This window comes from Aspergillus welwitschiae, assembly GCF_003344945.1.
Source record: "Aspergillus welwitschiae strain CBS 139.54b unplaced genomic scaffold BDQ94scaffold_30, whole genome shotgun sequence".
NCBI classification, from domain to species: domain Eukaryota; kingdom Fungi; phylum Ascomycota; class Eurotiomycetes; order Eurotiales; family Aspergillaceae; genus Aspergillus; species Aspergillus welwitschiae.
The window spans coordinates 130,703-151,599 of record NW_020798724.1 but is presented as its reverse complement, the minus strand read 5'-3'; the positions used below and the strand labels follow the sequence as shown (position 1 = coordinate 151,599).

At 50.9% G+C, this 20,897-nt stretch overlaps 5 protein-coding genes across 5 annotated transcripts; 1 reads left to right on the top strand and 4 right to left on the bottom strand.

The window, feature by feature from the left end:
* Positions 1 to 37: 37 nt before the first annotated feature.
* Positions 38 to 1,084, bottom strand: BDQ94DRAFT_173031 (uncharacterized protein; the record flags this gene model as incomplete). The annotated part of the gene is made up of 1 exon (XM_026772081.1): positions 38 to 1,084. One exon carries the CDS (start codon positions 1,082 to 1,084, stop codon positions 38 to 40), a length of 1,047 nt encoding a protein of 348 aa, XP_026623356.1.
* Positions 1,085 to 1,347: 263 nt separating this feature from the next.
* Positions 1,348 to 2,409, bottom strand: BDQ94DRAFT_75376 (alpha/beta hydrolase). The gene is made up of 2 exons (XM_026776455.1): positions 1,856 to 2,409; positions 1,348 to 1,795 (listed from the first exon to the last, which is right to left on the bottom strand). Exons 1-2 carry the CDS (start codon positions 2,255 to 2,257, stop codon positions 1,469 to 1,471), a joined length of 729 nt encoding a protein of 242 aa, XP_026623355.1. The 5' UTR covers positions 2,258 to 2,409; the 3' UTR covers positions 1,348 to 1,468.
* A 417-nt stretch (positions 2,410 to 2,826) lies between these two features.
* Positions 2,827 to 6,179, top strand: BDQ94DRAFT_181648 (uncharacterized protein). Its single transcript, XM_026773942.1, has 6 exons — positions 2,827 to 4,094; positions 4,145 to 4,262; positions 4,317 to 4,354; positions 4,406 to 5,247; positions 5,305 to 5,534; positions 5,595 to 6,179. Exons 1-6 carry the CDS (start codon positions 2,902 to 2,904, stop codon positions 6,021 to 6,023), a joined length of 2,850 nt encoding a protein of 949 aa, XP_026623354.1. The 5' UTR covers positions 2,827 to 2,901; the 3' UTR covers positions 6,024 to 6,179.
* An 835-nt stretch (positions 6,180 to 7,014) lies between these two features.
* Positions 7,015 to 8,026, bottom strand: BDQ94DRAFT_181644 (sulfotransferase family protein). The gene has a single exon (XM_026773941.1). The coding sequence runs from the start codon at positions 7,882 to 7,884 to the stop codon at positions 7,096 to 7,098; it is 789 nt and encodes a 262-aa protein (XP_026623353.1). The 5' UTR covers positions 7,885 to 8,026; the 3' UTR covers positions 7,015 to 7,095.
* A 515-nt stretch (positions 8,027 to 8,541) lies between these two features.
* On the bottom strand, positions 8,542 to 20,629 carry BDQ94DRAFT_181640 (non-ribosomal peptide synthetase; the record flags this gene model as incomplete). Its single annotated transcript, XM_026773940.1, has 3 exons — positions 8,542 to 9,580; positions 9,635 to 10,640; positions 10,692 to 20,629. 3 exons carry the CDS (start codon positions 20,627 to 20,629, stop codon positions 8,570 to 8,572), a joined length of 11,955 nt encoding a protein of 3,984 aa, XP_026623352.1. The 3' UTR covers positions 8,542 to 8,569.
* Between the last annotated feature and the right edge of the window lie 268 nt (positions 20,630 to 20,897).

Genomic DNA, 20,897 nt, shown 5'->3' with positions numbered 1-20,897 from the left:
GCATTCCAAACAAAGAGACACACCATATAGCACAACCCTACCCCGGCGCCAAATACCTCGCCAGAAACGGCGCAATTGTCGAAAAATGAGGAAAGCTCCCCTTCTCCACTGTCCTCAACCGATTCGAAAACGTAGGCGGCCTCTCCCCGACCCAACCCCTCGCCCTATACTCATCGACAATACGAAACCTCAAATTCTTCGCATTCGCCCCAGCAATATCATACCACCACTCGAACCCTTGCACGATCTGAAATGTGAGAATCACAATACTCCCATCTTTCGCTGCGCGCTTATAAGCATCTACATATTCCGGTCCCAACTCCAGCGCCATCGACACGGGGGGCAGATCACCCCACATGATCATCCACCACTTGAGATCCAGATCACAGGTTACGTAGTCGAAGAGGAGGCCCATTGTGACGCCGCTGTTTTCGGGGTCGTTGGTATTATTATCCTCGGGGGAAGATGAAGGATCGGAGTCTTTCGGGTTCTGTTTGACGTATCTCTCTAGATCCATCACATCTTTCAATGTGCCTGGGATGCGGTATCGATCAAACGTCTTGTATCTGGCGTAGGACCAAACGCGGAGAACGGGAATGTTTGGTGCGGGCGGCTGCTGGGTTAACATGCGGCGCCAGGAGGCCTCGGGATGGAGGTAGGCCTTTCGGCGCAGGGGATATTTCTGGAGAGGGAGTTCAGAATAAAAGACTTGTGCTCGGGTGAGGTCGTCTTTGACGGGGTGGCTCCAGGCGCAGTCATCGCCGACGTATTGCATGGGGAGGAAATGCGGCGGGTAGCAGTCTCTTGGTTTGGCGAGGTCATTGTGGATGGTGTTTGGGAAGAAGGGTGGGAAACGTTCGATGAGGAGGGGGTTGTAGATGATGTCTTCTTCGGGGCATTGGGTTGGGGCGAAAAAGAGGGCCTGTTGGAGGGATGGGGATTCTTGGATTATTGTTGCCCAGGCGGTGCAGACGCGTTGGGAGAGGAGGAGGGTGCGGATGTCTAGGTGGATAAGGATGCGTTCGAGGACTTCGGGGATGAGAAGACCTCGATGGGGTGGTGATTCGGGCGTTTTTGGTGCCATTGTTGTGGCCGTGGTGGTGAAGAGCATGAGAGGTAGTACTTATGCAGGGTTTGGGGGTCTGCGGAGGTTGGAATTGCACAAAGATGCAATGCCCTACCGGGCTGATGGTATCGAGAGAAAGGGGTATTATATATTCCGCCTGAGAGGCGTGAACCAGTAGGAGTACAGTTGAGCAGGATATTAAGTGGGAATGGGAAGACTAAACCAAGCAACTAAGTTGTTAGCTTCATGCAGGAAGACAGGCGCGGACGGAATCCGGTAATGGGGCCACCCGTCACTAATTGTGTCTCAATGCTCGAACCCCTCATTTGGAAGGGGAGCAGGGTGTGGATGGAAGGACTCGATCAATCGAATTGGCTGCTCTATAAATTACTTATATTAATCTCATGCATGTCTCTTCACAAACTCCACCACTTGGTCCGGCACCACCAGCCACGGCGTATGTCCCGTCTTAACCTTGTCTGTCTCAAAGGTGGCTCCCTTGGCTCGTGCCTTTTCGACCATCCCTTCTTGCGCAAATAATGGAATTGCCCGATCATCTTCACATAGCAGATAGGCACTTGGAATTCGCAGGTACGCTGCACTCGTGGCAGGGCTATTCTTGGTCGCCCATGCATGAGGTCGTAGTGTTTCGGCCCATTTCTGTCCATCGGGAACATCGTGGAAGAATAACTTGAAAGGATCATCCGGCGTCACGGTGTCATTCTCCACCTATACCACATTAGAAATTTACTTTTATTAACATACAACTAACGGAGAAGGTATACTCACATCCCGAACATACCAGTCCGGTGCCACCCCTCCGAACGCCCCAATCAGGCTCTCGCCAACATCTGGAATGAAAGCCGAGAGGTAAATGAGCTTCACCACGCCGCCTGGTTTACCCGCTTCTTGGCGCTCCGTCTTGCTGAGTCCATCGAGGGCACTGCTGACGGGGAGACCAGACCAGCTGTGCAAGACAATTGCAACGTCATTTCCGGCATCGCATTCCTCTTCGACGACACTGCGGACTGCGGTAATATCGGGTTGGAGGTCTTTGACCTCAGTGGCTTGCTCGATGGAGGGGAAGGCCACGGTGCGGCAGGTATAGTCGGGGAGCTTTTCGATAAGTGGGCCGAATGCTACTGGTGAGTACCAGGCACCGGCACAGAAGACTAGCGTTGGGTTGGGCATATTGCGATCGTGGAGAGTTAGAATAGATGATGGGTAATTTAAGTTGGTAATGTAGGGATGAGAAGGGAATTGCCTCTTAATAAATGATCGCGATTCAGAAAATGGCCCCCACTGATCCGGTTACCAAGAGAGGCTGAAAAGTTATGGGATAGGTTGGCTCGTTTAAAAATTGCCAGATGGGTCTTGGGCTTCAATGATCCGCTGTCAGCACTAGATGTAATGGAATTGTTTGCGGGTTGTCGATAAGACGGTGAAGATTGGCCGAAGCGGGACGACATGCCAAGCGCTTCATCCGTCGCGGCTTACTGGGGGAAGAGCAGCTCTCGGTCGGCCCCGCGTTACTAGTAGCTTCAGGCTCCTGCTTGGATAGAATCACTCAATTGAGTTTTGTAAACACATGGCAGAAGAATGAGGGATCCTTACTAAGTGCAGTGGCAACCACCAATTGCAGTCTGCCCTAACAGTGGACAGGACAGATAGACGATACTTATCTGATAAGAAATGCGGTCGGACCCACGCAATAGATATGCTGACGTCGTACCGGCTTGCAGTCACGCAAGGGTCGAACGACTACCTCACCCCGCGATAGCCGTCACTTCTTACCTTTGACAATCCCACTTCATTGTGTGGCGGTGGACTCGACAATGACTGTCAAGGAGGAAACGTTTATCCCGCTGTATCGGACCTCGTCCTCTGGACGACCGCGAGGCCGCGCAACAAGACAATGGCAATTGCCAATTTGTGCGGGGATCTGTGCCGCGGCAATTCTGCTGGTCGGAGCGAATCCAAGGGAGTTGCTATTGTCAACCAGTGCAACCACGCATCACGATTTCTATGATGGACTACAACAATGCTATGATGCCGAACGCCAACTGCATGTACCAGATGCTGGGGACAGCTCAAGACAGAATAATCCCCGATGGAACCCAGTCTCTGGACAAGCCACCCCGGTCGTTATCCAAAATGCGACCCTCTTTGACGGCGAGTCGACACTCTCAGACGCCGTAGACATCTTCTTCGAGGCTGGTGTTATCATCTCCGTTGTTCCCACTGGCTCTGGTGATGCTCCGCCCGCGAACGCAAACATTATCGACGTCCACGGCAAGCATGTCACGCCAGGCCTAGTGGATATGCACTCTCATCACCTGTTAATGCCATTTCCTCAAGTGGCAGCAACAAGTGACGTGAACGAGAAGTCACTCGGACCTATTACTCCGTTTGTGCGCGCAATCGACGGCTTCACGCCGTCCGATCCAGCCATTAGGATTATCGCATCGGGCGGTGTCACCTCTTCGCTTGTTCTACCGGGCTCAGCAAACATCGTCGGCGGTGAGGCATACCCTATCAAGAATCTGCCCTTTTCAGGTGAACACGGTGAACTCATAATCGAGGAACTGCTCCTGGAGCACGGTATCCCAGAGCAAGACCGCCAGCGGTATCTTAAAATGGCGTGTGGTGAAAACCCGAAACGCAATTATCAACATACCCGGATGGGTCTTGCCTGGCTGTTGCGGGAGAAGCTCGCAGAGGCACGCGAAATCGAGCAGCGTCAGGCTGCTTGGTGTCGCGGAGCGTTGGAAATCGAGCACACCAGGTTTGATCGAGCTCGGCATATATCACACTTTCTTGAACAACAAGGGCGGCGACCGGATTCATTCGAGTTGGCTACGTTCGTGGCCTTGATAAGAGGAGAATTGAATGTGAATGTTCATTGTTATACACCGGAGGATTTGGAGCGTATGCTGGCGGTACTCCATGAGTTTGGCATTCATCCTCGAGCTTTTCACCATGCCTTGGAAGCGTGGCAGGTGCCTGAGCTGCTGAAAAGTCTAGAGCCGTGAGTATACATCCCATGTCTGTGAGTTAGATACCAACTAATAAATGCAGGAATGTCACCGTTGCTACATTCGCGGACAATGCGCTGTTCAAGGCCGAGGCCTATGAAGCGAATCTGCGAGCAGGGAAGATACTCAACGAACATGGAGTGCGGGTTGCTTTCAAGTCGGTATGAGAACGACCTTCGGAACCGTATGAATGAGACATACTAATATCAATATAGGATCATACCGGGGAGGAGAATTATGCCAAATATCTTCTGTCAGTCGCTTCCTAACACCTCTCCCGATAAGACTGCTGACACTTGGATAGCGACCAAGCCTCCATTGCTCACTCCTTTGGCTTACCAGCCGATAAGGCCCTACAGTCAGTCACCTCAGTTCCAGCCCAATCAATACAGCAGAGCCACCGCATCGGATATCTTCGTCCGGGTTACGACGCCGATATTGTTATTTGGGACAGCCATCCGCTCCAAGTCGGTGCTACGGCTGTCGAGGTGTTCATTGACGGACGTCCGTTGTTGCAGAAGGGAGACATTGCAGATGAATCTTCTTCTTCCGGCGTCGATGGTCTACAACGTGTACCAGAGACGCGACCGACGATTGATCTAGATCAGCGGACTAATGTCTGCTCAAAGTCGCGCCTCGTTTTCACTGGTATTCAGAAAGCCCTGATCGACAGCTCGAGTCTTGATCAAGCGACCGATGATCTGGTCCTTGTGGTCGAAGACAACACACTTGCGTGTCTTGGTGCGAAGCAAACCTGCCTAAGGGGCGAGGACGAGGGAGTCACTGAGGTAGCGCTGAACAATGGTTACCTCACTCCCGGACTGATTGCCTTTGGAAACAACCTTGGAATACAAGCAATTTCGTCTGAGGAGTCGACAGGTGACGGATCAAGTGGCCCAACTGGTGACATTCTGAATGAAGCAAAAAGCGTCCACTTTGCCAAATATGGCGCCCACCTCCATGGGGTTGCATTTGGCAGAGCGAGAATTGGAGGAGTCACGAGAGCTATCACCCCGCCGCATGGCAGTGGACTTGTCCGAGGTGTCAGTGTGGGGTTGAGAACTGGACCCAATGTGACGATACTAGATGGTGGAATCTGGAAGGACGATGTGGCGCTTCATTTCGTGATCGGGCAAGGGGCCAAAGGTGAGTAGTTCGGTTCCATACGAAACAAAAGAATATGTGTCTAACAAATTCTGTCAGACGGAGATACCCCGACCGTTGCTTCGGAAATTCAGACTCTCCGTCAGATCTTGCAGGAGGGCAGCAAGAGCGACGCAGAGCAGCACGGCGTGTATGCACAAGCTGCGGATGGCTCCCTTCCGTTGGTGGTTGAGACATACAATGAGGACGACATCGCGCAGTTGGTTTTGGTTAAACGAGACTTCCCTGCGACTAATCTGATTATATACGGTGGCCATAGCGCTGCTCTCGTACGTCACCCTCCATTTCAATCCCCGCTAGTCCCACTATAACTTACACCTTCCGATCAGGTCGCCAAACCCCTAGCCGAAGCAGGCATCCCAGTCATCTTAACTGGCAACCTCGGGGCGCCCGATAAATGGGAGAAGAAGAATGCGCTCCCGGGGCCGCCACTCAGCGACAGCTCAGCAAAGGTTCTGATTGAAGCGGGTGTACAACTGGGTTTAGCGTTGCAAGGCGATTCCAGACTCCACGGGTTGGCGCGGGAGGCGCGCTGGGCAGCTAAGCAAGCTGGACTGAGCGACAAGGAGGCTCTTGCGCTTGTATCATCCAACATTGAACAAATTCTGGGGCTCAAGAGTGCGGTCAATGTTAGCCAAGCATATGCAGGTGATTTTGTATTGTGGGATGGAAACCCATTGCGCGGAGAAGGCTCGGTGGTGGTCGCTGTGCGTGAGGGCGGGGGAGTTATGGATTGCTGGCCGGATTCTGGGATCTAAATCTTTGCTTCAGTGATGTGCTCATAGAGCATAGGCTTTGACTGGATGCAGAAGTGCTGTACTCGGTATCTGACAGCCACCGTGGAGCTGCCCATAGCCTATTCGAGTACTTGCAGCAAGGGGCGCGGGGAGGGAGAGAGTGTGTGTTAATTCGGGTTACAGACTTGTAGAACCGTTAGTCGCAGCGTCTCAAACTATTATGCGAGTGATATGAATACCTGAATCTAAGTAGATTTATCCGAAAGCTTAGTTGGTGAGTATGTGGCCTTGACTGCACTCTGAAGATGTTCACTGGTTCTTGGATGATCGGGTCGATAACGGGGGCGCTGGGGTGGGAGGATTTGCTGGATAATGTGCGAGTGATTCTCGCCGAGGGGAATCACTTCTCCTTGATGGATGCGTCGAATGTGAGTTGCCTCTTGTCTTGGATGTGATTATTTTTTTTTTGAAAGTAATACAGATGAGAAGACTGGCTTATTGACTGACTTGTTAACAGGTAGGTTCCTGGGGTCCGAAATTGGCAGATGTTCTGGTCGGTTAGGGTTGTTTCAATGGTATTGGTGCCTGGTTTGGTGGTAAAATACCGTGTGTAACGATATCCCGTATTAATGCCAGTTGCCCAAAAGGGAAACCTCAACTGATCGGCCTCTCCTCGAATTGATTGAGCGATCATCGAAAACCGAACATATGCTACTAATCTCTCGCTTGTAGTCCGTAGATATGGATTTGTGTCTGGTGTCACCCGGATACATGCTCTATTTCCCTCTTGGCCCTGCATTTGTTGCCGTGAGAGTTATAACTGATTATATATATGTGATGCATGCCACTCAGGCAGGCGTCTTGAATCGCGAACTGCTAGTACTACTACTAGTACTAGTAGTAGTCCCTATGTAGGGGGACCTCATGCCTAGAATACCCCATCTCTAGCACTATACACTTAGTTTTGAATGGGTATACATTATTAAATATATACAAATGTGACTGACACAACCCCCTCTCCGGTTAGTATCTCCTCCTGGATCCCATGGAGAGCTTAAAGACGAATAAATAATACACGCCAATCACACTCTCTTCACCTCTGCAGAAAATACACGCCAGAAGATACTGCACCAACGACAGCAAACAGACCCACCCACCGAATCAACCCACGACGAACATGCTGTCTTACAGTCCGGGTTATCGCCTCGGAATCATTGATTCGCGGGAATGGTATATCCTTCGGCACCTCCTTCCCCAGCGCCCTGCACAGCGGCTCCCACCCATCCCTAACATCAACAAACACCAACCTCTCCTCCGGAACAACCTCCTTCAACCACTCAATATGTTTATGATAAGCACCTCCGGGGCCCCCATTCCTCCCATAAATCCTTCGCCACTGCAACGCAGTCAACCCCAGATAATCCACGAAATGCCTCATCCCGGGAAGCGGCAGCAACATGACTTGAAGAAACCACGATGATCGCACAAGACCCTCCACCTGTGTCATGCTCTTACCCCACGCTACCGGATCGCGAACGGTGCAGATGACCTTGGCGTCGGGATAGACTTCCATCAGCTCCGGGACGAGTTGGGAACCGGGGGAATCGGTGATGGCGGCGTATCCGTCTAATTGGTGGTCGATGAGGGTGAGGGCTTGTTGTCGGTCAAGGGGGTATTCGTTGAGTACGAGGCGCATGATTTTCATCCATGTCGTGATTTCGTCTGGTGGGCCTATTGTTGTCTGCGTACCGCCGTGGTAGACGGGGCCGTCGAGGAGGATGGCTAAGGCCGCGCTGAAGGATGCTGTGCCGGTGCGGGGGAGGCCTGCGCCGATAACTTGGAGTTTGGTGCCGGGTTGGGGTGTAGAGGGGGTTTGGCCCATTTTAATGCAGTCGTGTGTTGATACGATGTATATATCTCAGGCGTTGCAAATTTGAGCTACTATTGGAGGGTAGGTAGTAGAGTCTCCGAGTATATATGATGTTCTATGTGGTAGTAGATGATTGAAGATAAGCAAGTTTCAGAGCGCGTAGGTCAAACTCTACATATAGCTGTCCTTAGGCGGGAATCCGGATCATGATTTTCAGCCCCAAGTGAAAGGTTCGAGGCAGTGGAGCTTATTATGGACTAGTGCTGACAGCGTTTGGCTGTGTGATCCTGCGTGGTATTTAGTTTGTCGACACAGCAAACTGCAGGTAAGAGCGGTAGTATCTCGGCGAATTTTCCAGCGAATGGGTTAGCGCAGCGGGCCTTGTAACCCTTGCGGGATGAAGTTAATGTTCATGATTGATCCGCTCGTCTAGCCCCAAACCGAACTAATGTGTCCGGTCGAAGGTTTCAGATTGTGGCATCTAAATCTGGGAATCGGGAGACCTACGGAGGAAACCAGTCAGGACTCTTACAGTGAGATAGGCTGCCTGACTTTTTATGACTGCTCAAGTTGTTTGTTTCTGGAGTCTTTCATAGATGACTAAGCATAACTGTTTATGCAAGACCGACTATCCCGTATCGGGATGTAGATACGAAGAGACGCGCTGGTCCTGTCAAGGCCTAGCTAGGCCTACCGGTCACCTGGGCTGCTCCTTCGCGTCTCCATCTTCCAGCGACACGTCGGTTCTCGAAGATCCCCCATACAATCGGGATTCTGAACTCGCACTGCTCACCGCTCGGTTCTCTTCTATAATGGCGTGGCAATGCTCATTGATTAACTGACTGATAACTGTCAGGGACTTTGCATCCCTCATCAACGCGTAATGATTGTCGCAGTCGACAACGCCCAAAGTGATGTTGGGACAGCACTTCCACCAATCGACCACTCCATCCTGAAGCCGATCGGGCAACGCCACATGAAGGCAATTACCCTCATATATTGGTGGACACTCTGATTCCTTCAAGGCTCTCACGTACCCATCGAAGCACTCTCGAAGCGGCAAGATGTCTTGAGGACTGATCTCCGACCTGCCCAGCGACTTCATGATCAAGCTGTCCTTCTCACTTTCACTCTCCGGTACTGTATTATCTATCTCGTAAGTACCAGGGTCGAGCAGGACTACCGAGCTGGAATGGGCTCCGTATAATTGGTCCCATTTTTGGGCCATCTCGAATGCAATGAGACCACCAAATGAATACCCCCCAAATAGCACGGGGTGGTCGGTCTGAATCTGTTCCTTGATATCGGTCAAGTAATGATTGGCCCATTGAGAAAGCGTTCTGGGATAACCGGCTGTGCCCATAAATGGGTCGTCGACTAGGAGCACATCAAACGAGTCGTCTAGTAATGGCAGCAGAGGCTTGAAAACAGTGGACTGCGCAAGGAATGGGTGAACAAGGACAATTGTTGCCACACTCCCTTGGCGCATCTGAAAATGTAGGTAGTTCGCATTGTGTCTGACAGCTGACCCCTTTCCAATTCTGGCTGCTTGCGACCGTACTGTTGAAGTCTGTGAAACGTCTATCAGATCGAGGTGCAGCTCTTGTCGACGAAGGATTGCGAGCAATGCTACGGCGCGAATGGAGTCACCGCCCATTTCATGGAATGCTGCGGTGACGTCAATTGAGTCTTCGTTGACCCCTAGCACCTGTGCTCAGAGTGAAGCTATCTTGTGTTCTAGGCTTCCCGGCGCAGCGTGCACAGGCACATGAGAGTGCCCCAGACGGTCTTTTGAACTCTCATTGTGCTTGTCCTCGGCCATCTTGGCAATAGCGATTCTGTCTAGTTTGCCACTTGTCGTACGAGGTAAGGGTTTTGTCTGCACCCAGATGAAGGCTGGAACCATATAGGCGGGAAGGCTTTGGGCCAGATGCTCCTTAATTGTGGCTTCACATATGACATTTCCGGGCTTGAGTTGATGCTCCACTTCAACACACGCTGTCAGGGTTTCAGTTCCGTTGCCCTGAAGCTTAATCACTGCACACGCAATGATTTGCGGATGCTTCCGCGCTACCGAACAAATCTCTTCAGTGTCAATTCGGAAGCCTCGAACTTTTATCTGCCCATCCATGCGACCAAGGTACTCAAGGTATCCATCTCCGTGGAGTCTTGCTCTATCTCCCGTACGGTACATTCTCCCCCGTCCCGTCGGTGAGAACGGGTCTGGTATGAAATGTTCCGCGGTCAACTCAGGCTGGCCTAGATAGCCCTGTGTCACTTGTAGTCCACTAATGCACACCTCGCCAACTGAACCCAGTGGTACTTGCTCCGTAGTTCCGGGATATAGCACCCGAATGTGTCTGTTCTGGCCCGGCTCTCCAATGGGAACAAACGATCGGCCTCCGCAAACATCAACATCTGGTCCTTGTACCTTGCAGGCTGCTATTTCAATGGTCGTCTCGGTAGGGCCATAACCATTCCAGACCGTTATTGAACTGGGTACACGACCCAGGATACTGACTGGAAAAGTCTCACCCCCAAAGATTAAAGAGCGCATGAAAGATAACCCTTCGTTGTCAAGGTCGTTCAGTATCAGCGTACTCAACGTGGGAGTTAGTGACAGATGTGTGACACTCAGATCTTCTAAGCAATGACTCAACCCGGAGAGCATATCCTGTTGCTTTCCCAACAAGAGTCGACCACCTTTGCAGATCGTGGCGAACAAATCTCCCATTGCCGCATCAAAGGTAGGAGCAAGCAGCGCGAGTCTGTTCGAAGTCCATGAGCAGTCAGTACTTCCTCTTTTGGAGGACAGAAACGATGCCAAGTTCCGATGATCGACCATCACCCCTTTTGGGATACCGGTTGATCCTGAGGTAAAGAGCACATAAGCCAGAGAGTCCAGAGGTAGAACTTTCTGCTTGTACGTCGGGTTGGTATTATGGAGAAGATCATCTACGGTCAGTGCAGTTGCTCCCGTTAACTTGACAAGATTTTGTAGCTTCTCGCCAGCATTCATACCATCCCAAAGAAAGACAGTGGCTGCGGTTGTTCTGCATATTGTCTCTAGCCTCTGCATCGGATGTTGAATGTCCATGGGAACAACAGCCGCTCCGGCCTTCAGGATGCCGAAAATGGCGCTAACCATGTGGAATGACTTCTCGAAAAAGATCGGAATGCATCTCTGCCTGGAGGTCTCACTTGTTTGATAGTTTAGCATTCCTTCAAGGCCTACAGCAATCTGATTACTTAGATCGTCGAGTTGTCTGAACGTGACAAAATCGCTTCTTTGGACCTGCAAAGCAATCTTCTCCGGCATTTCCATTGCGCGCTTGCGAAAGAGTTCGACAGCGGTAGACAACGCACCACCATCGTCAGAAGAAGATTTCCTATTTCCGTGGCCCAACAATTGCCCGATGGCAATCTTCTCTCGCTCAGTGATGACGAGTTTAGCCTCAGGGCGTCGTTCTCCCTGCTGTAGCATGGAACATGTTTGCATGAGGTCAATCGAATCAATGATGTGCTGTAACACCCAATCTGCATCTGCCGGAAGTATTGCCACCGGATCAAACACACATCGCATGTGAAGATGACCTGTGAGCTCTTCACAGAACGCTTCCAGCACTAAGGGAAAGTCGGTACGTTTCAACTTATCGTCAGCCATACGGAAACGGCTCCATGAACTTCCATGATTCTTGGAATTTGCAACTTGTCCTTGGAAAACAAAGAGCACCTGAAAAGGAAGCAAGTCAGGGTTCTCAGTCAACCGTCGAATAGATTCGAGTCCAAATTGCTGATATGGCATCGAGTCCAAGAATGCATCTCGGGCGCGCGTGAGGAGCGTTTCCATTGAAACTGTCCCTCGTGGTCCTTCCTTATAATGTTGCATTGCACCCGCTTGGAGCGAAATTCGTACCGGGTGCGTGGCGATGCAGGGGCCTTTGACGAACTCTGAATGAGCTCGGCCACTCGACACCTCACCGAAGATAACGTCGTCTGATTCACTGTGTACAGCAATGGACAAAGCCAAAGCCGCTCTCACAATACCGGCAGGGGTGGTGCCGTAGATTCTTGACAGTGCTTCTGCATCTCCATTCCATTCAGCACAAGCTTCCTGTGGGATTTGACCTCCATTCATAGGACCTCTGAGACCGCATGAAATTGGCCAGGTACATGTTGGCGTCCCATGTAGGTATTCATTCCAAAAGGAGGAGGCTATCGATCGATCCTTCCTTTGCAACGTGTGGATGAACGCTGTGAACGGCATGTGACTGTCCTGGCCATCGTTTGTTGGGCTAGTATCGTGTGTATGGTGATAATCACGAGACAGCCCATCCAGAACACAAGATAAATAGGCTTCGTCATACAGTGCGTGATGCATCGTCAACTCAATTGTGATTGCACATGTTGCATCATTTTGTCTTAATGCCAATGAAACTGGTATATGACCCATCCCCAGCTCAGGCTGTGGATCGAACTCCTGCTGCCGCAGCGTCGAGACCCTTTCCACTTCGTTGGAATCACACCGGAGGACGGCCTGCAGAAAGGCTCCACTGCAGAATCCGTTTATGGCCAAATTTTGCGGGGATGGTATGAAGGCTGTTCGAAGCATCTCCTCCCGTGCTACTGTTGAACGCCACGCTGACTGCAACATATCCACGTCCAAGTGTCCGTCAAATTTCAGCTTCATGGTAGCCAAATAAGCGGGTTGGTCTCCCAGGACGAGGTCGGCAGCAAGGACACCCTCCTGAAAGGGAGAACATGGCATTATGTGCACCACGTCCTCTGCACAAAACCCGACCGCATCCACAGCCTGGTCCCATCCATCGTGCACGACAGGCCCACAATCAGTAGACTCATCAACTTTTTGAATTCCGTTACCTTCTGCTTCTTCATCGCCTCTGCCATAACAAACATGTGAAATCCTGCTTGCCAAAGCTCGTGGCGTTGGGCAGTCGAAAAGGTCTCGGACCGTGATGGCACACTGTGTTCGCTGAACAATTTTCGATACTGCTCTTGTTGCCATCAATGAGTGGCCACCAAGGTCGAAGAAATTATCTGTAACGCCCACGTCACATCCAAGGACATGACCGAATTCTTCACAGACGACCACTTCGAACTTATTGCTCGGACGCACGCAGGCCATGTCAACGGGTGCCTGTCTAGGTGTCATTGTGGCCGCAATATCAGACAGAGCTCGTCTGTCTATCTTGCCACTGTGATTGGTAGGCATGTCGTCAAGAATCCGTATCGTGGCCGGAACCATGTACCAAGGCAGGCGTGATTCCAGAATTTGCTGGAGGTCCCTTTCAATATGGCGTGCCGACGGACCCTGCATCGGTGAATTGTTGAACTCCCGATTTGAGCGACCTTCATGATCCGTGTGGAATCGAAACATGGTCCTTTGTCGTCCACACGGGGGTTCAATGCGGTGAAAGATGGCGTCCAGTCCTCCGTGTTGGGAAAATTGGCGCGCCCAACTCAACTCCACATGGAACCCTGCCAAGTTACCCAGATCAACAAGATCCACTGCCGAAAGTCCATTAAGCTCATCGGCTCTCTGACGGACCGATGATAACCAATTAGTGTCTGTCATATTTGTCTGTTTGGAAAATTTCCCGACCACTAGTCTCTCAAGAAGAGTCTTGCTGTGCGGAATGTTGGCGATAGCTACAACAGCTGCTTCCGAGCTCTCCGTTAATAGCTCCAAGAGCCCGTCCCCGCTTAGACCTTGGGCGCTGTAGTCGATCCACTGGTCTGCGTCTACGGTGTGAATAATCGGGAGGTAGTCCTGTCGCACAGCATGAATAATGGCCGAATAACGATAGCAACTTAATTCGTTCGTCGCCCGCATCCTTTTTGGAAGTATCTCAACGTGGTGGATGAGATCTGGGAATCTAGCTGCTAGGGACGTGAAAAAGGCAGGGTCAACCAATAGCTCTGTCTCATTTGCCACAGTATCTTCCATACTTTGACGGATGTATTCAGGACTAATTTCGCCTTTTCCATGCAGGGCCTTGGTGACCTGGAACTGAGCATATAGTGCATATGAACGTATGTCTCCGAAGAAGAGGGTCTTGGCCTGATGCTTTCGCAGAAGTTCCAGGATGAGCCTGGACAGGTATTCCGCACTGGGGAAATACTGCGCAACAGAATTCATCACCACAAGATCGGGCGATACAATGTTGGACGATATCTTGTCCAAGTCACTGGCGCTTCCGACGTGTAGCTGTACTTTGCTTGCTAGAGTCGGATCAACTTTGTCTATCATTGTCTTGACAAATTCCACTATCGACTGCACCGGTTCAAGTCCGACATAGATCTGCAGGTCGTTTGCAATGTTGAAGAGAACCATTCCTGAGCCCGTCCCAATCTCGACCACATTTCCTGGCGGTGCACCATTCAGCAACGTTGTGATTGTGTCGTTCAGCCATTCCCCCATTTCTTCTTTGTCGAAGTCGGTGCCATCGTACATTGACTTCCATCCAGAGAAATCCCTACCGGCCTCACGAGGGTCGATCTGGCTGTCATAAGTGACTTCACTGAAGATTTGTTTCCAAGCCTGTTCTGATTCCCTTTCTCTTCTACCCCTTGTTATTTCATCCATGGGACCTTGGTTGTCGCCTTCCTTCAACAGCGTGACAAAAGCTACTAGCCGGGCCTCATAACCATCAGGCTGCTGGAAGAGCACTGCGGCGTTTCCGACTAGTCCTGAACTGCGGAGAACGTGCTCGATCTCCTCGGTCTCAACACGAAATCCTCGAATCTTGACCTGGCCATCCAACCGGCCAATGTATTCAAGTTGTCCGTCTATCGGACGGCAACGTACTCGGTCACCCGTGCGATACGCCCTCAGCATCTGACCGCCGATGTTAATGTTGACGAAACGATTCACATCCCTTCGTGCGTCAATATAGCCACGCGCTAGGCCATCCCCGACAACGACGAGTTCACCGATTACACCAGGTGGCATAAGACATAGTTGCTGATCCACAACATACGCCCCGGAGGCTGTTCCTGCTTGTCCAATTGGTACACCGTTATGATATTCGTCGCCTTGTGAAAGTCGATAAAAGGTGCTGATAACGGTATTCTCCGTTGGGCCATAAGCGTTTATGACATCACATTGAACTAGCTCGCCTGCTTTGATCATGTCCTTGGGATCCGCTCGATCCCCGCCCACGACCAGTGTGTGAAGCTCAGAGATTGAAGCCGATGACTGTGCGAGAAGCTGTTTTAGCAGGGCAGGTGTAATAAGTGCTACACGAATGCCTTCAGTATGAAAGACGTTGGACAGAGCTTCAAAGTCCGTGACTGTAATACTGTCAATGCAAATGACAGTGCCGCCGTTGAGTAGGGGAGTGTATATCTCCCAAACTGCAGCATCAAAAGCAATACTGGAAAGATGCGCAAATGGCTCTGCCGCAATCCCATTCTCGAGCATATTGCAACCCTTCACACGTGACACAATTGCTCCGTGCTCAATCATGACCCCTTTTGGTTGGCCGGTGGAGCCGGAGGTGAACATAACGTATGCTAGGCTATTGGGACTAGGCAATGTACCTTCGTTATATGCTGAGTTAAGAGAAAGACCAGTCGACAGTCGTACCATGGGAACAATGTCCACCCCATCCATGTGCATAATTGGGAATTGACATCCGGAGCCGACCAGAACAAGTCTATTGCCTTCAATAAATGAAAGGATGGACTCTATCCGAGCAGCCGGGAACTTTATATCTAAGGGAAGATAGGCCATGTTTGCCTTGAGTATGCCCAAAAAGGCTGCGATGGTCTCGCACGATCGCTCTGCGAAAACCGTGATCACAGTCTCTTTGGGGAGGTCCAAATCACGCAAGAATCTAGCCATTTTGTCGGACTCCAAGTCAAGCCTTGCATAAGTCCATTGACACAAACTGTCCTTGATGGCTATTCTATCCGGCTGTGCAGCTACCTGCTGGGAGAAGACATCGATTATACTTGAATATCGCGGGTATTGGGAGCAAGGAGCTTCCAACAAGCCCTTGTCGGCAAGTGCAGAAGTGCCACTCGACAGAGGAATTGTCTCAATAGCCGCATGTGGCTTTTCTAATCCTACTCTCAGTATATCTTGAAAGATCGATAGCAACATATCGATCGTTCGATCATGGAAAAGCTCAATGGCGAATATTATATCACCTTCCAGGCCTTCTTCACACTGGTAGACGTGAAATTCGAGGTCGAACCTTGTCACATGTGTCAACCTCATCAGTTCTGAGTCGATGCCTTCAAGACCAATCTTGTCAACACGCTCTGGATGAAATGCGAAGATCGTTTGTATCAGTGGATTGCGTGAACTCTCCCGCGTCGGCTGTAGCTCGGAGACGATCCTCTCAAAGGGGACCTCGTTGTGTGCGAATGCTGCTGCTGCTATCTCCTTTACCCGTTTAACTAGTACCTCAAAGGAATCGGTTTCTGAAACCTCAGTTCTCATACACTGCATGTTCACGAACAGTCCAACTATTCCTTCATGTTCTTCGCGGTTGCGATTTGTTATTGGAGTGCCGATCGTCGCGTCAGGTGCCCGTGTCATTCGGTAATGAGCTGCTCGAAAGGCTGCAAGGAGAACAATGAATGGTGTTATAAGATGTCGCCTGCAGAACCTCGCCAACTCCCTGTATAAAGCATCTGCGATCTTAATTCCCCTCACAGCAGCCTGTCCAGATGGCACAGGAGGTCGAGACTTATCACACGGAAACTCGGCCGGGTGGCTGCCTCGCAGCTGTCGCGTCCAATATGCTAGTTGGCGTTGCTGCTGCCGGAGCTGTTCTTCCTCACGTTGCCATAGCGAGTACCCTCGGTATTGGATAGGCAGGGCCGGTAATTGTAACAAGGGATCTTTCCCACGGAGGCTCTCAAAATAGAATAATGCCAGCTCTCGCAGAACCACCCCCAATGACCAACCATCCGCAATTATATGATGGATAACAAGGGAGAGAATATGTTCTTGAGAGCTAACTCGCACCACAGCTACTCTCCACCCGGGTTCGTCCATGAGATTGAAAGGCTTTGTCTGTTCACGGCAGAGGACCGAGTACAGCCCCTTTTCGCTACCAGGGTTCCCAGCAAGATCCAAAATTCGAATTCTTTTTGCTTGGAAAGGATGGACTACTTGGACATTCATGTCGCCCCTCACGTCGAATGTCGTTCGCAGCGTTTCGTGACGCTTTTCAAGTGCTAGCAAGGCGGCCTCCAAGGCGTTGAGGTGCAATCGTCCTCGCAGTCTGAATGCAAGTGGCATGTGATACCAGCTCAGATCTGGATGAAGCTGTTCCAAGAACCATAAACGCCCCTGTGCGAACGATTGCTCAACAACCATGCTATCTGGCGTTCGATATGTCGCTGGACCTTGCTGTGTATCTTCCGCAGAAGCGCGAATCCGCGCACTGAGAGTTTCTGGTGTCAAGCATTCCAGCACATCCCGGAAGGTAATATCAGTGCGGAGCTGTTTCCTTATTTTACCCGCGACCCGAATCGCTGTGACAGAGTGCCCTCCGAGGTCCAGAAAACTGTTTATAATACCAACCTGGCAAGAAAGAACGTCGCCAAAAGCTTCACAGACATGTCTTTCCACTTCGTCCCGTGGAGGGACGTATTCCACTGCCGCTTGGAACGCTTGGCTTGCTAGCACTTCTGTTGCTCGAGATGACAGTGCATTCTGATCAAGCTTGTTGCTCGCTAGACGAGGTAAGCCATCTTTGAGCTTCACAATGCACCCTGGTATCATATAGTCTGGCAGGCTCTGGGATAAGTTGGCCTTGATCTCGGATATCAGGCTTGCCCAGCTCAGCTCTTCAGGTGTCGCGTCGGTGGATGGCTCTTGGTTCAGCTGTGTCTCAATGAATGCAACGAGGGCCATCCCATGGATTGATTCGCCTATGGTGACTGCGCAAGCCTTCACTCGAGGGTTTCTCCGAATCACCATTTCTATTTCGAGTGTTTCGATGCGCTGCCCTCGAAGTTTCACTTGCCTATCTTTGCGCCCGGCATACTCAAGCCTCCCGTCGGGTAAAAATCGCCCAAGGTCTCCAGTGCGATACAGCTTGCATTTCTCATCTTTGACATAATGGTCAGGGGAAAAGCTTTTGTCAGTAAGCGCCGGCTGTCCCAGGTACCCTCTGGATACTTGCGGCCCACTGATGCATATTTCGCCAATGTCTCCGCTTTTGACCCGCTTCACACTTTCAGGTTCCAGGATATGAATTCTACAGGATCCAAAAGAGCGACCAATTGGCACGTTTGACTTATTTGCATCCTCCTCTGATACAGTGTATGTAGTGGCTACGAATGTCGTTTCGCTTGGGCCATAGTTGTTGTATAATCGACATTCCTTAGGGATTCCTTTTATCAGAGATGGGTGGAAGGGCTCTCCACCGACCATGAGGACGCTCAGATGAGCTGGGACATTGTTCTTTAGCAAGTCTGCAACCAAGGGAGACGTATTCAGGTCCGTCACACTGGTCATCTCCAGCCATTCTGCCAGAGAGGACAGTATCTCTGCATCTGGACCGAGGACTAACCTTCCTCCACAACCCAGAGTGCCAAATATGTCCGCCATGGCTATGTCAAAGGTACGATTTGACAACTGCAGTTTGCTGGTCGTCCAACTTCCCAAGAACTCCGGCTCGTCGGCTTCCATAAAAGCCACCAAGTTGCAGTGTTCTATCATGATACATTTCGGCTCCCCAGTCGTTCCGGATGTCACTTGGATGTACGCGAGCGAGGAAGGCAGTTGTACCTTTCGGGTAAACGGAAGTTGAGGTTGATCCTGCGCCTTGCTCAAATCATTAAGCGCAACGATTGCCTTGCCTTCCCTCCTGGCAACTTCGTTCAGCTTATCTGTATCAGTCTTTCCATCGTAAAGAATGAATGGTGCTCCCGTCATCCGAATGATGCCCGCTATTCTGTCAGCTGGTAGGCTCGCATCGATATGTACGAAAGCCGCCCCTGCCTTCAGCACCGAGAACATAGCTATAACCAACTCGAGCCCTTTGTCAAATGAGATCGGTATAACAATTTCATCATCGGGAGACACCAGGTAAATATGCTGGATCCAGCATGCCAACGCACCAGCAACTAGGTCACAGTGATCATTCAAGTCCCGATATGTCAAATAATCGGTAAATCCATATTGCAGCGCAATTTTCTCTGGAAACCTTCTAACACTCTGCTCGAGCAAGTGATGCGCAAGGCACAGGCCATTCGGTCTCTCGCACTCCTCTATGGTGATTTCTAATGTGTTGCTTGGGACGTCGACCCCTAATGACCCACCAACGGGTCCAATTCCTGTCTGGATTCTTTCCTGATTTGTCAGGTAAGCTGCGACATCGGGACATGAACAAAGGACATGGTCGACCGGAGACACGAAAGTAGTGTTTCGCCACGCACCATGCGTATGTTGTTGCCACTCAAGAGATGCGCAAAGAAATTGTCGGAATGCCACAATGGTGTTGTCTCTGAACCGATTATTGTGGTAGCAAATGCGGAGGAGGTAGGAGTCCCCACTACATGGAAGTAGCTCGATTACCAAAGGGACATCCGACCATGACTCTTTGCCTTCCCAGATCCAGGGTTCCACTCCAGTGGAAGCACATGAATCTGTATGACAAACGAGAGACACAAAAGCCCGGTGCGATAAGTCTGAAATGAAGGAGCACAGCTCGCCAGGTGAGAAGGTGTGGTGGATGTCGCAGCCCGAAGCTAGGCTCTCAGCAATATTGGAGAGTGCTGTGTAGCTATCATGTTGAGCCCACCGAAACTGAGGCACTAGAACTGGACCCAGAACATCTCTATGGGTTGAGGGAAGTAGTCCCCTGTGCGACATTAACTCTAAAAATGTGGCCTCTTGTGTTCTGGCAAATGCACAGAGTGCCATATATAAGGCCTGCCGTGCTATCTGTGGGCCAACAGCCCGAGGGTAAGGCATGGCCACTTTGCCAATCGTGACACCATACCCCTCCTTGTCAAGTGGCTTTGTGCTACCAAAGCTAGCTAGGAGAGGTGGTGCACTCGAAAATCTCTCTTGTACCCGACGTTGCATATCACGGCTGCGTCGGAAAGCCTGGCCCCTGTGGACCGCAAAGAAGTCGGACACAACGGCGGAACCGGGAGCCTGCAGCTCACCCCACAGGTAGCGCAACAGCTGGCAAGCCGAAGACTCATCCAGGATTGCAGTATGGTAGCACAGTGATAGACGAAAGCCTTTTTCGCCAGGCAATGAGCTGATTATTAACTTCCATGGCATCTCTCCCTGCCACTGGCAAGTTCCCACAGTATCTGGCAACCCCAGCACATGAAAATGGAAGTGGGAATTCCCCACCTCCGTATGCTGAGCTGCCTGCTCACTGACAAGCTTGATATCTTCTTGGGGATAATCTGTGTCAAGAACCACCGTTGTCATTCGCCTGGGATGTCCTTTTGTAGTAACATCATCTAGGCAAAAGAGGGAACGTAGTACAGCATGTCGCCGGGCCAGTGCATGAGCCGCATTGTTCAAGTGAACCACATTGATTCCTTCATCACGACAGATGAAATGTTGTGCTTCCACATTGACCTGATGCTTGCTGTCCGCAATCGTTGCAAGAACCTTCTCTTCCTGGAATGTCGATGCCTGGTGGACCGCTTGCACGCTCATTGGCGATATTCCGGCAGCCCACATGGCATTCGCTGTTGCCTGGGAAAAGAAAAGTGTCTTTTTGCTGTCATTGCTCGCCTGGTCCATTGTGCTTGGGTTTCCTGCAGAATGTAAAGAAGGAGAATAAGACAGGAATCATGGATATTGGAATGCAATTCCGAGGAGATTCAAATAAGCCATGTAAGGCGTGCGGTGTCATATAAAGTCTAGCTGTTGGCAGCATTCGCTGCAGTCGCTTAGCAGTGAGACATCAGGAGACTTCAGACGGCATTCTCTTGGAGATGATGTGAGATCCAATGTTCGTATTCGCGGCACATCCCTGTTCATGAGAATGATTTCATCATCCCCGGATTTC

Excerpts from the sequence above, each read along its gene's own strand:
- BDQ94DRAFT_75376 (XM_026776455.1), bottom strand. The coding sequence starts at position 2,257 with ATGCCCAACCCAACGCTAGTCTTCTGTGCCGGTGCCTGGTACTCACCA. Across the intron at positions 1,796-1,855 it reads CGGACTGGTATGTTCGGGAT|GTGGAGAATGACACCGTGAC; the intron begins GTGAGTATACCT and ends AATGTGGTATAG.
- BDQ94DRAFT_181648 (XM_026773942.1), top strand. The coding sequence starts at position 2,902 with ATGACTGTCAAGGAGGAAACGTTTATCCCGCTGTATCGGACCTCGTCC. Across the intron at positions 4,263-4,316 it reads TGCGGGTTGCTTTCAAGTCG|GATCATACCGGGGAGGAGAA; the intron begins GTATGAGAACGA and ends ATATCAATATAG. Across the intron at positions 5,248-5,304 it reads GATCGGGCAAGGGGCCAAAG|ACGGAGATACCCCGACCGTT; the intron begins GTGAGTAGTTCG and ends AAATTCTGTCAG.
- BDQ94DRAFT_181644 (XM_026773941.1), bottom strand. The coding sequence starts at position 7,884 with ATGGGCCAAACCCCCTCTACACCCCAACCCGGCACCAAACTCCAAGTT.